Source organism: Phyllostomus discolor, chromosome 13 (genome assembly GCF_004126475.2).
Source record: "Phyllostomus discolor isolate MPI-MPIP mPhyDis1 chromosome 13, mPhyDis1.pri.v3, whole genome shotgun sequence".
Classification (NCBI taxonomy): domain Eukaryota; kingdom Metazoa; phylum Chordata; class Mammalia; order Chiroptera; family Phyllostomidae; genus Phyllostomus; species Phyllostomus discolor.
This window is the reverse complement of record NC_040915.2, coordinates 52,521,402-52,534,837: the sequence shown is the minus strand read 5'-3', so window position 1 is coordinate 52,534,837 and position 13,436 is coordinate 52,521,402. Positions and strand designations below refer to the sequence as shown.

The 13,436-nt window shown below is 54.6% G+C and overlaps 1 protein-coding gene across 4 annotated transcripts in view; it reads left to right on the top strand.

The window, feature by feature from the left end:
* ACACB (acetyl-CoA carboxylase beta) overlaps nucleotides 1-13,436 on the top strand; it is a 95,214-nt gene that overhangs the window by 57,494 nt on the left and 24,284 nt on the right. For all 4 annotated transcript variants that reach the window (XM_028527582.2, XM_036014429.1, XM_036014431.1 and 1 more), the window contains 14 exons: nucleotides 357-457; nucleotides 2,167-2,255; nucleotides 2,345-2,469; nucleotides 3,222-3,335; nucleotides 3,509-3,622; nucleotides 4,112-4,201; nucleotides 5,168-5,286; nucleotides 5,819-5,956; nucleotides 6,943-7,042; nucleotides 7,126-7,233; nucleotides 9,827-9,883; nucleotides 10,119-10,160; nucleotides 11,125-11,340; nucleotides 12,957-13,112. In XM_028527582.2, coding sequence (XP_028383383.1) covers nucleotides 357-457; nucleotides 2,167-2,255; nucleotides 2,345-2,469; nucleotides 3,222-3,335; nucleotides 3,509-3,622; nucleotides 4,112-4,201; nucleotides 5,168-5,286; nucleotides 5,819-5,956; nucleotides 6,943-7,042; nucleotides 7,126-7,233; nucleotides 9,827-9,883; nucleotides 10,119-10,160; nucleotides 11,125-11,340; nucleotides 12,957-13,112 — 1,569 coding nt within the window. The remainder of the gene's footprint in view (nucleotides 1-356; nucleotides 458-2,166; nucleotides 2,256-2,344; nucleotides 2,470-3,221; nucleotides 3,336-3,508; nucleotides 3,623-4,111; nucleotides 4,202-5,167; nucleotides 5,287-5,818; nucleotides 5,957-6,942; nucleotides 7,043-7,125; nucleotides 7,234-9,826; nucleotides 9,884-10,118; nucleotides 10,161-11,124; nucleotides 11,341-12,956; nucleotides 13,113-13,436) is intronic.

The window sequence follows — 13,436 nt, the reverse complement described above, 5'->3', positions numbered from 1 at the left end:
GATGATAAAAACAGGACCCCCCTCCAGCACCCTTGTGCCCCCTGGGTTTGGAATTCCCTTCTCCTCTTCTCCAGGAGCCCCCATGCTTGTGGAGAGGTATATAATGGACACGGGTACGTGTCTTCATGGTAGTATTGTTATTCTGGGTTCTTGGATTCCTCACACGAGGCATCAAGTGGGATGGATGAAGCTGTTTCTGCGTGGCCAGAGGGCTTTGGGGCTGGAATTTTCTTTTTTCAAATGAGCCTCGAGTGGGACTCCCACGGGACCCTGTGCTGGGTCCTTTGGGTGACCTCTGTGTGGTGACTGGATTGTGTGGTCACGAGTGGCCAGACCTGTCCTTTTTCCCCATCCAGATAGCCACCATCCTGGACTGCCACGCGGCCACGCTGCAGCGGAAGGCCGACCGGGAAGTCTTCTTCATGAACACGCAGAGCATCGTGCAGCTGGTGCAGAGGTGAACCGTGGGCTCTCCGTGGGTGTGGTTGTCGCGCTGAGTCATGCTGTGTGTCGCACCAGGGTGGTGCTCTGTGGGTCTCTGAAGGGCAGGCTCGAACTGGGAGACAGCACATGGGGTCAAGGGACCCTGACTGTGGTCCTGGCATAGCCATTCCTGACAGCAGAACCCCGGGCAAGGCACTTACGTCTGTGCATCTCAGTTTGCCAGCGTGTAAAATGGGAATAAAAACACCTCCCGCACAATAAGGCATTCTGAATTCTAAGTGGATTACGTTTTTAAAATTTACTGATTTTAGAGAGAGAGGGGAACATTGATTTGCTGTTCTGTTTATTTATGCATTCATTGGTTGCTTCTTATTTATGTGCCTGACTGGGAATCGAACCTGCAACCTTGGCATTTCAGGATGAATATCTACCCAACTGAGCTACCTGACCAGGGCTAAGTGGATTAATTTTTGTGCAGTCCTGATAGAGAGTCCTTGTGGCAGCTTTGACTAAAGGACAATGGGATGTGATGGCTTTATATGCCACAAAGGACTTTGCAAATTAGCATTGCGGTTTTAGGGCATGCTCGCAAAGGAGCGTTGATGGAGACTTTGTATTCTTTCTTGAGCAGCTGTTACGCAGGGAGAACTACTAGTCTGATGAGAAAAGAACTGCCACTTTGCACGAAGAATCTACCCAGCAAGAGAACTTTGCTTAGAAAGACAGAATCGAGGCATCCTCAGGCTGGAGCGAGTTAATCCAGCTCACGTGCTCCCTGTTCCAGAAACTGCCAGAGGTGCAGACAGTGTAGGAGAAGGCCCTTCTTTTCAGGGGACTTGCTGGCTCATAGGGACTCTCAGTGACAACGGAGGTGGCATTGCAGCTGACTAAAGGAGGCCTTGGTGTGATTTCCCACAGAGAGAGTCTCACAGCCGAGCACTGGGGGGAGTCCCTCCCGGGAGACTTCACCCGCTAACCTTAAACCCATCCTTTAGCTTCCGAGAAACACCTAAAAGAATCGGACCAGTGGTAAATGAATCGAATTCCCTAGCAGATTGTTCTGTGTTGCACGTAAATATCAAAGCTCTGTCCTATGTTGTGTATTTTTAAAATCACATTTGCATAAGTGGGTGTTGTGGGTTCTTCTCTTTTGTCATCATTTGGTGGTGCTGGGGTTAAGCTGGCTTCGACTCTAAACCCCAGTGCCCCGCCTCCTCAGAAAGCCTCTGCCCCATGTTCAGAGACGATCAAGAAGAGGAAACGTTTCAGGGAACATCCAGGATAAAATTTGGTTTTCAAAGGGAAGCAAGATTTACAAAGAGGTCTTTTGGGAAATGTCTTTCAGGTGTGGGTTTTTTCCAAACCATCTTTACCCATGGGGTGGTTCATTGAAAATCGTCCTTTTCGAGCATGCATGCCAGGCTGACCCTTTCAGCACCGCACATCTGTCAGAGAGTTTGCTGCTGTCCATCCAGAGACCCAGGCCTGGCCTCCGGTTTGCCGTCTGACCTTGGCCAAGTCCCTGCCTTCTCTGTCCTACGAAGTCAGTGCACATGCACCAACTCGCACATCCCTCCCAGGCCCAAGGACTGGAGGATGCACCCCCCCATATGCTCTATTAGGTTTTTTTCCTCTCTGAACCCCTACAAGCCCTGGCTGCAGATATCTGGGCACGCCAAGGAGCGGAGCCCATCACTAAGGCGGCCTTCCCTTCCTCCCCAGATACCGCAGCGGGACTCGCGGCTACATGAAGGCGGTGGTGTTGGATCTGCTGAAGAGATACCTGCACGTCGAGCACCATTTCCAACAAGGCAAGAGTGGCCCTTGGCGCTGGTGGCGAGCCCACGGGGTGGGAGGGGCCCCGAGCCTTACTCCCGTGCGGCCTTCTGTCCCCCTGTAGCCCACTACGACAAGTGTGTGATCAACCTCAGGGAGCAGCTGAAGCCAGACATGTCCCAGGTGCTGGACTGCATCTTCTCCCACGCGCAGGTGGCCAAGAAGAACCAGCTGGTGATCATGTTGATTGTAAGCAGGGAAGGGCGCCCTGCACCCAGGGCGGGGGTGGGGTGGGGTGGGGTGGGGTGGGGTGGGGTGGGGCGGGGCAGCTCCAAGGTCTGCAGACTTGTCTGGAAAGGGCCAGAAAGTAAATATTTTAGATTTTGCCGGTCATATGGTCTCTGTCCAGACCGCTTAAAGCTGCCACTGTACAGTGTAAACGAATGTGCATGGCTGTGTCCCGATAAACTTTGTTTATAAAACCAAGCAGTGGGTGGGGTTTTTCAGCCCCCGGGAGAGGTCGTAACTGACCTCCAAAGCACCTGCTGTCTGCCAGGCACTCCTGCCATGACTGGGATAAGGCTTATTGACTCTCTGAGCCTCAGTTTCTTCATCTGTAAAGTGGGGATCATGATAGCAACCCCTCTCTAAGGGTTGGGAGCATCTGGGGAGATGAGTGTTAAGGGTCTTGCCGCTTGCCCTGCACCTTGTGAGCACCCCACGATCTCTGGCTGTTGGCAGCGATGCAGGCACCGGCATCGATGTGCTTTTTTCTTCCCAGGTGTTTAGGGCACATTTTTCGGGGTGGGTGAATGAATGAATGGGTGTGCACAGTGGAAAGGGGTGAGGGCGTGTGCATCGGGCTACATACCCGGTGTCTTCAGAGGACCAGACAGCTGTCTAGTTTGCCGGGGGCGGCCACACCCCTGGCAGAGGATGAGGGCTGGCATATTTGCTCCTGGAGGACAAAAGTCACTTAGATTCTGTTTTGTCCCCCAAAGGATGAACTCTGTGGCCCAGACCCTTCCCTGTCGGAGGAGCTGACCTCCATCCTCAATGAGCTCACCCAGCTGAGCAAGAGCGAGCACTGCAAAGTAGCCCTCCGAGCCAGACAGGTAGGGCTGTGGGCACAGTCCCACCGTGCATGGGGGCCTCGGGGGCCGTCCTCTCTGCCAGGCTTGGCCCCCGCCCCATACAGCCCCTCTGCCGCCATCTGTGTCCAAGCCCCGCCCTTGGCTTTTCCCTGTGAGGCTGGCTTACCCCAGCCCCTCTGACCACTGCCCTGCAGGTCCTGATCGCCTCCCACCTCCCCTCCTACGAGCTGAGGCACAACCAGGTGGAGTCCATTTTCCTGTCTGCCATCGACAGGTACGGCCACCAGTTCTGCCCGGAAAACCTCAAGGTAAGGCTGTCTCAATCCCTCCGCCTTCCACGCACCCCCATCCAACCTCAGTGTGCGGGCACCAGGTGCAAGTCACAGTGACAGACACCAGTGGCTCAGTCCAGTGTGGCCGTGGCTGCCCGAGGGGGCCCCGGGGGAGTCTCAGGCAGCGAGGCACACTGGGAAGGATGATTGTAAAAACTCAGGTGTGACAGACCTTTGGAAGCTGCAAGCCTCAGGTGACTGAGTCACGGCTTCATCTTCCCAGGGGCTCCCCCGTCCCCCTGCTCTGCCTCACTGACAAGCTTCCAGGGGTGCCCTCTGCACCTATGGGTGCAGGCAGCTCAGAGCGGCTTCCCCGTTCAGATCTTATGGGCCTGGGGCACTGGCATTGTTTGGTGATGACCCCACCGGCTTCTCCCCTTTGTTCCCACCCCTCTCACTCACCTGACTGGTGGTTAAAACGTATTAACATTTACTTTTCCTTTTTTCCCTTCCCATTTCCTGTAGAAATTGATACTCTCGGAAACGACCATATTCGACGTGCTGCCTTCTTTCTTCTATCACGCTAACAAGGTCGTGTGCATGGCATCCTTGGAGGTGAGTGGGAGGGGCCTCTACAACGGCACCGTGCCGCCCATGCCAGTTCCAGCATCGTTTTCCCTGTAGGGTTAAAAACCTCCCACTGCCTGCCCTGGCTGGTGTGGCTCAGTGGATTGAGCACTGGCCTGTGAACCAAAGGATTGCTAGTTCGATTCCCAGTCAGGGCACATGCCTGTATTGTGGGCCAGGTCCCTAGTTGGGGGCACCTGAGAGGCAACCACACATTGATGTTTCTCTCCCTCTCTTCCTTCCTCTTTAAAAAAAATCTTAAAAACAACAACCCAGAGCTGTCCTTTGTGGCAGCCGCTGGCCCCGTATGACCAGGGAGCACTTGAAGTGTGTTGACTCTGAACTGAAGTGTGCTGCAAGTGGATGCATGCTGGATTCCAAAGTCTTCGTGTGGAGAGAGAGTTTAAAATAGCTCATTATTTTTTCAAATTGATTACATGCTGAAATGATCTTCTGGGTATTGGGGCCAAAATGAAGTTATTATGAAAATGATTTTAACCTGGTGCCTTTTTTTTAAGTGGCTACTGGAAATTTTTTTAATTAATTGAAAATGGCACGTGTGACTTGTTACCTTGCTACTGGACAGACCTATTCCAGAGCAGGAGGTGGGAAACTACAGCCCGCAGGCCACATCCATCCTCCTACTTGTTTGTATAAATAAAGTTTTATTGGAACAGACGTGCTTGTTCATTTACATATTGTCTGTACCGGCCTCTGAGCTACCACAGCAGAACTGAGTAGTTGTGGTAGAGGGGCTACATCTCGCAAAGCCTAGAATATTTACTCTCTAGCCGTGTGCAGAGAAAGCAACGTTCTGAAATGTGAACAGATTTGCCCTTAACTGCCGCTTAGAGGTAATTTAGAGATCACTTCTCCAGCCTGAGTTTTCTCAGGTTTTGAGGGCACGCCGCGGTACCCCCCGCGAGAACGCCCCCTGTGCTTCCGTTCCGTCAGGTTTATGTGCGGAGGGGCTACATCGCCTACGAGCTGAACAGCCTGCAGCACCGGCAGCTCCCGGACAGCACCTGCGTGGTGGAATTCCAGTTCATGCTGCCCTCCTCCCACCCAAACCGGTACGGAGCCGTCCACACCTGGGGTGGCTCGTGTTTCTTTTCTCCCCGACCACTGTCGTCCTGCCTCTGGAGGGACGCAGCCAGTACGTCTGGGGAGACGTCAGGGACCCCACTCCCCCACTGTGGCAGGTGTGACGGCTGGGGAGGGACTAGGGGAGCAGAGGCCTGGCGTGTCTCCCGGAACCGAGCCCGCTCCTCACCAGCCTTCCGGGGGAAACGGACGCTGGGAGTGTTCAGTCTCTTCGGCTGAGTTCACTACTTTGTACGTGTGGGGGGGGGGGGCTCCCTTGGGACTAGACTTTCATGCATGCACCACTCATTCATTCATTCATTCATTCATTGTTGAGCTCTTCGTCCTCAGTCCCTGGCCCTGACCTCAGTTGTCCCCTCCCTGCTCCAATGTTATGCCCCCCTTTTGAGGAGAGCTCTAGTGCTGGCTCACCGAAGTCTCCAGGGCAGGGACAGCTCTTGGGGCGGGGTCTGCGAGCAGCGGCCTCACCCGTACCCCCGCCCATCCCCCTTCCCCCTGCAGGATGGCCGTGCCCATCAGCATCACCAACCCCGACCTGCTGAGGCACAGCACCGAGCTCTTCATGGACAGCGGCTTCTCCCCGCTGTCCCAGCGGATGGGCGCCATGGTCGCCTTCAGGAGATTCGAGGAGTTCACCAGGTACCCAGCGTGGCCCCGTCTCCCCGGCACCCCGAGGGGAGGGGCCCAGGGAGCCGCCTCTGACTCCCCTGTGTTCACGTGACACCTGGGGTGGGGGTGGCCCTGGCACACAGCCCCGAACATGAATAGTAACAGTTTAATAATATTGTAGCCAAGAGTGTGGGCTTTTGCCCTGGCTGGCGTAGCTCAGTGGATTGAGCGTGGGCTGGGAACCAAAGCATCGCAGGTTCGATTCCCAGCCAGGGTACATACCTGGGTTGCAGGCCATGACCCCCAGCAACCGCACATTGATGTTTCTCTCTCTCTCTATCTCCCTCCCTTCCCTCTCTAAAAAATAAATAAATAAAATATTAAAAAAAAAAAAGAGTGTGGGCTTTCGTGTCAGCCGGCCTGCGTGTGGGTTCTGGCTCCGCACTTCCTGACTGCGAGACGCCGGGCAAATGACTCGACCTCCCTCTTTACCTTAGTTTTCTCATCTGTATAATGGGAATCAAAGAAGGACCTTCATAGGGTCACCAGGAAAATGTAATGAGAGAGTACATTTTAATATTGTGTTTCAAACGTCACTGGTATGTCAGAGATCAGTCCCACTGTGATTACTGCCCTTTTCGACCCGTTCTCACGTGCTGTGCGGGGTGCTGGGTGACCTCGTGTCTCCACAGCTGCGCCAGAAGCTGCAGTGGTTGCGTCCTGTTTCCCTCAGTTGACTCAGAGGCGTGAGGCGGGGTTGTTAGGAGGGTCTCCTGGCTGGTACAAGGGGGGCCCCACTGATGCTGTAGACTTTGGACAGCCTTTCTTTCATTCATGCTCTCCAATCACATGGGCTCTTCTTCCCTTTTGGGAAAGACCCCATCAGTGGCCCTTTGGACCTGGTCAGGGACAGAATGAGCTGCAGAGTGGTGGTTGGGAAAAAGGGGGCACTTGGGTGTGACCCGTGACCGTGGGGGAGCAGCCCCTCAGCACCCCCTCTCTGTCTGTGTCCCCAGGAACTTTGATGATGTCATCTCCTGCTTCGCCAACGTGGCCGAGGACACGCCCCTCTTCAGCAAGGTGCAAACGTCCATGTACTGTGAGGAGGACAGCAAGGTGAGCGTGTGAGCAGGGAGCCGAAGAGGGAGCGGGCCGGGGCCCCGGGTCCTTGACCGCCCGCCCTTGTTTTTCTCTCCCAGAACCTCCGGGAGGAGCCCATCCACATCCTGAATGTGGCCATCCAGTATGCTGACCACCCGGAGGACGAGGAGCTGGTGCCGATTTTGCGGACCTTCGTGCAGTCCAAGGTAGCCCGGGCGTGTCTGGCTCAGGGTCCCTGCGGCAGGGGAGCAGCTGTCTTGGAGAGGTGTCCCGCGTGCCTGAGACCCGCTGAGTGTTTCAGAGCCACAGACCCGGCTTCCCACCCCAGCTCTGCTACTCCGCATTGCCAGTGAGCTTGCGCAGAGATGGCCGAATGCAGCAGAGCCTCAGCTTCTTCCCCATAGCATGGGGTTAGAGAGGGAGAAAGAGAGGCAGAGAAACATCAATGTGTGGTTGCCTCTCGTGCCCCCAGCTGGGGACCTGGCCTGCAACCCAGGCATGTGCCCTGACTGGGAATCGAACCAGCGACCCTTTTGTTCTCAGGCCAGCACTCAATCCACTGAGCCGCACCAGCCAGGGCAAAAGTCACAATTTTAAAATGGATACTTACAATGGACATTTGTGTATGCAGATAACCGCAGGTTGCTTTTATAAACACACGGTAGCCATTGTCAGCCTATATTCTCACTTGGCAGTAGGGACAGCTGTTTTATACGCTCAAGGACCTCGGCTGCAAACACCTGTGGAGCATCTGGGCAGGTGTAGGCCCTAGACACAGCAGGAGGGCGCTGTGTGACCTCAGGCAGGTTGCCGTACCTCTCTGATCCTTAGTTTTCCCCGTGAGTAAAATGGGATGCTAAGATTTTTAGCACATAATTAATCCAATCTATAGCCACACTGTCTGGCTGTTAGTTCTCAACCCTCCTGGCTTGGTCTAAACTTCAAGGTTGCTTAGAAGATTTCAGTTGTTGCTTTCAGTCTCCTTAGCTGTTATATTCCTCATATTGTCCTGGGGAACTGGACGCCTCTTATCCCCTGTGACATGACGTCCCCCCGGGGACCTGGCCTCCTGCTCAGTCGTGGGTGACGCCATGAAGATTACGGATGTCCTTGTTAGTGGTTTACTTAAGCCTTTGCTTGGTTAATCCACAGCTAATGACGTTCGCTGTAGACTGTGTTTAAAGTGCAGACAGATCCAAAAATCAGTCTTAAAGCCCACAGCCTCACCATCCGGAGGCGGCCACGGTGAAAGCGTTGGCACAGTTCCCGCCCCAGCCTGCTTCTCCTCGATGCAGCTGGTGTCCGTACTGGGGTTTCAGCTGGGCGCCTGCTGCACAGAACAGGCCACCCCTGGGCCACCCGGGGGTGCGCCTGCCCATCAGACCAAACCTGATGGCGCACCCGATACGTGGTGGTTCCGACCCGGAGCGGGCAGCGGGAGGGGCAGCGAGGAGTCCCGCGGTGTGGATGGCTGTGCCGTGCGTGCCACCTGGCCGTGGGAAGGAAACGGCTCTGCAAACACTGGCCCACATCTGCGAGCTGGAAAAGACTAAATGGGTGCACCTCTGCACCCACAAAGTATATTTTATGTGCATGTCGTACCAAGGGGAGGAGAGCTGGGGAGAAGGAAAGACTTTTATACATTTTAGTGATTAAAAATCGCCTATGTGAAGCAGGCACATGCACACACATGCATTCACAGAGATACACATGTACACACACACACATATGTGCGCACTCCATGCACACTTTCCATGGAGAGCCAGAATCCAGGCTCCCTGAGGCCAGGCCTGTTGTCTCACATGAGAACCCTCCTCGTTATCCGATTTCTCCTGTTACCTCTCCAGCCTGCATCACGTTCTTGGTGGTTCCGCTGTGTGTGTTCTTAACCTGCTTCTGAAACGGGCTGAGACTCTTCATTTCCCCTGAAAATTTTCCTTGCCGTGTGGACAAGTTAAACGATAACCTTGTCTTCTTCTGGCTACTTTTTCTCTCCCCACAAAACTGGATATCATCGTGTTTCTCTCATTTAGGGAGCAACTACAAACAGTTTTTTGCACTTTCCTTGGGTAACTTCTTCTTGAAGTCGAACATACAGCAAAGTGCACAAGTCATAAATGTGCAGCCTGCTGAGTTGTCGAAGTGAATTCCCAGAGGTGACAGCACTGAGGTCGGGAAATGAAGGTTTCTTCTCCTTCTCCAGCCCCTTCCGGGTCCCCTCTCCTGCCCCACAGGGGTAGCTGGCCACTACCCTAACAACACCAATGAGTTTTGTCTTGAATTTCATATAAATAAAATTGTTCGTTTTCATCCTTTTTGAGTTTAATAGAACATTACCCCCTGAAGTAACCCAATTTCATTAAAGAGTTCAGGAAACCTTTTAAAAAAGTATATATATTTAATATAACATTAACTATAATCCACATAGCACCCTATTCCCCCATGTAAAGTATACAATTCAGTGCTTTTTGGTGTACATGGATTTTGTAACCCTTGTCATATTTTCAAACATGTTCACCACCACCCCGCAAAACACCCCCTACCCATGAGCAGTTGCTCCCCATCTTTCTTCGACCTGACACCCTCCGCCTCAGCCCTTGGCAACCTGCTCCCCAACTCTGGGGGTTGGCCTGTCCTGGACGTTTCGTATAAACGGGGTCATACGGGATGGGATCTTTTGTGGCTGGCTTCGTCCTCAGCGTGATGTTTTCGAGGCTAACCCACTTGGTGACACCTACCAGGACTTCACTCCTTTTTGCGGCCGAGTGCCATCCTATCGTGTGTTTGCTTCCCACGCAGAAGAACATCCTCGTGGACTACGGGCTCCGGAGGATCACGTTCCTGATCGCCCAGGAGGTCAGTCCGCCTCTCAGTGCCTCCTGCGCTGAGCGTCCCGGCACCGGGCCTCCCCGCCCTTTGCCTGGCGTGCGCTCTGCTCACTGGGGTGGGGGAGATCGATCGCCAGATGAGAGACGGCTTTCCACGGGACTCGCTCTCCAAGCAGCTGGGGTTGGCGTTGAGAACAAGCGCTCCCGTGTTCGAACAAGTCTTGCCTGATTTCATTGTCTTTTGTGTGGATTTCTTTTTGCAGAAAGAATTTCCCAAGTTTTTCACGTTCAGAGCAAGAGATGAGGTATGAGCAAAAGCAGTGTGGTTCGCTCTTCCCCGGCCCCAGTCCCCAGGCGAGCTCCGTGTTCTAGAACACCTAGCTTTCCTGCAGACTCCCTCCTTCCTCTGTGATTATGTTTCCAAGGAGAGGCCCGAATTTCCGTGTGGAGCTCAGACCTCTTGCCTCCCACACTTGAACCTTCACCACCCACCGGTGCCTATTTCACACAGATAATGTTTGTGTTCGCTGCTGATTCAATAAGACGGTCCTCCCAACCTGGTTCTCTTGTGATCATCCAGAACAGCAGCGGTTGGCACCCTATAGCTTTCGGGCCCGCCTCCTGGTCTTATGCACCGAGTCTGGAACTCGCCCACGCCCACTGGGTCACGTACGGTCTGCTGTGACTTTCTCGCTTCAGCCTCTGAAGCGCGTAGTGGAGATACGCCCTGCGGCCCATCAGTCCTCTGGCCCTTCCTTCCAGGAGAACTTGGCTCATCCCGGCTCTGGAGCCGGTGGCCTTGTTCCCCAAATAGATTCAAGGCTCCCCCCAATCTAGAATTTTGTATTTTGCTTTGTCCAAAGCCTCACTTCTCTAGGTGTGACCCACCTGTTCTCTGGCTTCTTTATTTTCTTACTTCAGTTTCAAGCACTATCAGCTGCTTTTTTTTTTTTTTTTGAGGACCAGTTTCCATAAGGAAACCAAGGGCCAGTGATTTCTTGAGAAAGACTCTGTACTGTGACAGGGAAGAGCCTGGCAGCCCGCATGCCAGACGCGCATGCCCTCTAGGTCTTTGCAGAGTCCTGGGCCCCGCGAGTCCTGGCGGTTGCTCACTATCGGGCGACACAATGGCCACTACCTTTGTAGTGCCAAACCCACACGCCCAGGGTCTGCGGGACATGCTTTGCACCCAGCAGGTCTGTGGTCCTGGCGTCAGGCTCAGGGTGTGCGTGTGTCTGTCTGTCTTCCCCTCCCCGGTTCGGCCTGCAGTTCGCAGAAGACCGCATTTACCGTCACCTGGAGCCCGCCCTGGCCTTCCAGCTGGAGCTCAGCCGGATGCGCAATTTCGACCTGGCCGCCGTGCCCTGCGCCAACCACAAGATGCACCTTTACCTGGGCGCTGCCAAGGTGAAGGAGGGTGTGGAAGTGACAGACCACCGCTTCTTCATCCGCGCCATCATCCGGCACTCGGACCTGATCACAAAGGTAAAGCGTCACCGGGCGTTTCCTCCTCCCCGTCTGTTGCTCGTGCGCTGGCCTCCCCTTGTGGAGTTCCTGCTCTGCGCCGGGCCCTGGGCTGCTCGCTGGGGGTCCCGGGGTGTCCTGGGCTTGCACGGCCCAGCCCTCCCACCAGGGTGCAGGGTGGGTGGACATTAAATTGGCTATGCTCACGTGCCAGCTGGTGGCATGTGGACTTCTTTCTTCAGTCCCTTGGGTGTCTGCATGAGAATTGAGAGGACAGAAAGATACGGGTTTGCTGAGTGTAGCTTGCCAATTGAATATATGATGATGATTGTGTGTTTGCCTTTAGAAAAGTAATGCGTGGTTATGTTGTGAAAATTGCAAACAATACTAAAAACTACTTTTTGAAACCAAGGGGAGCCCTGGCTAGCTTAGCTCAGTGGATTGAGCTCGGGCTGCAAACCAAAGTGTTGCAGGTTCGATTCCCAGTCAGGGCACATGCCTGGGTTGCAAGCCACGGCCCCCAGCAACTGGACATTGATGTTTCTCTCTCTCTCTCTTTCTCCCTCCATTCCCTCTCTAAAAATAAAAATTAAAAAAGTATTTAAAAAAACCAATATGAATGTTTAAGGAAAAATTTAAAAAAAACAACAACAACAACAAGGGAAAGGACCCAGCATCCTTCCACTCAGGGGCCAGCCTTGCTGGTGGCCCTCTGGAGGCAGTACCCCCACACATGGCGTTGTGGGGACAAGGTCCCAGACAGAGCCTGGGCGGACCAGCCCTGTGGAGAGTGGCCTTCTCTTGCTGGTCCCTCCCTCACAGCAGACCTCTTTCCATGCGGACGAGGGTAATCTGCTCCGTGCCCGTTCCGTGCACAGATGTGCCCATGTGTATAATTTTTTTTTTACTAACCCTCTGCTGACGAATGTTAAACTAATCTCAGTGTTTTGCTGCCTCAATCAACCAGATATTTTAATAGATTTTATTATTATTGAGGATCAGGAGCAGTTGCCATCTAAAAGATTGGTTGTTAATCACGGTGCCCCAGAGGAGGGGGCCCGCCGCGCCGCAGGGGGCCACACCGGGAAGTGCCGGGCCGTCTAGAGGCCTGGGAGAGGTGGAGCCGTGGGCCAGAGCCTGCGTTAGGGTTTCTGCAGGGAGGAGTGGGCGAGACAGGGTGAGCAGGCCTGCGATTGGCTGGTCTGAGTAATTGCGGAGGGCTCTGGGCACCTGGCTGTCTCTGGGTGTCTGGATCCTGTGCCTGGAGTGATGAGGGCAGGGCGCAGTGCCCTGGAGCGTGGGAGCCTGATCAAGGAGGGGCTTGCGATGGGGCTCGGGGGTGGTTGGTTTGCTTTTGGACGATATGCCCACGGTGGACCTGGCTCACTCTGGAAGGGGCAGCCCCTCCTGGGTCCGCAAGGCCCCGGCTGTCCGAGCATCAGAATGCAGGAGCGAAAAGGTGGTGCACGTACCAGACGGCCTCTGTCCTCCCTTCACCTTCGGAGTCAGGGCCCTGCCCTTCTCACGGGCACCCCGTTTGGAGAAGAGGGTTCTCCTCTCCCTCCGCCTCCCTGAGGCCAGCTGCAGGCAGGCCCTGCGCCCTCTGCCTCAGCGGCTGCCCTTCCCACTCCCGGCAGGAAGCCTCCTTCGAGTACCTGCAGAACGAGGGCGAGCGGCTGCTCCTGGAGGCCATGGACGAGCTGGAGGTGGCGTTCAACAACACCAGCGTGCGCACCGACTGCAACCACATCTTCCTCAACTTCGTGCCCACCGTCATCATGGACCCCTACAAGGTCTCGCCTTTGGGGGGCCCCCCACCGGGCCCCGGCCTCAACTTCCCGGGAACCCTTGCCTCCCTCATGCCAATGCTGCTTTGGGTACTGGCTCCTGGCACTCGAGACCCAAGTTACAGGATGTGCACGTGCGAGTTTGAACCTCGGGTGCTGCAGGTGGAAGACAAACCCTGCATCGTTTAGTTCTAGAGCCAGGTTGTAGCCACCTCCCCCAGCACTGCCCCACCTGCTGCTCCCCCTCCATGAGGTACTCTACCTTCAAAACGGCACGGAGGCCCCAGACACCTTGCCAGACAAAAGTCTGTCCCCTCCCTGGTTCCAGAC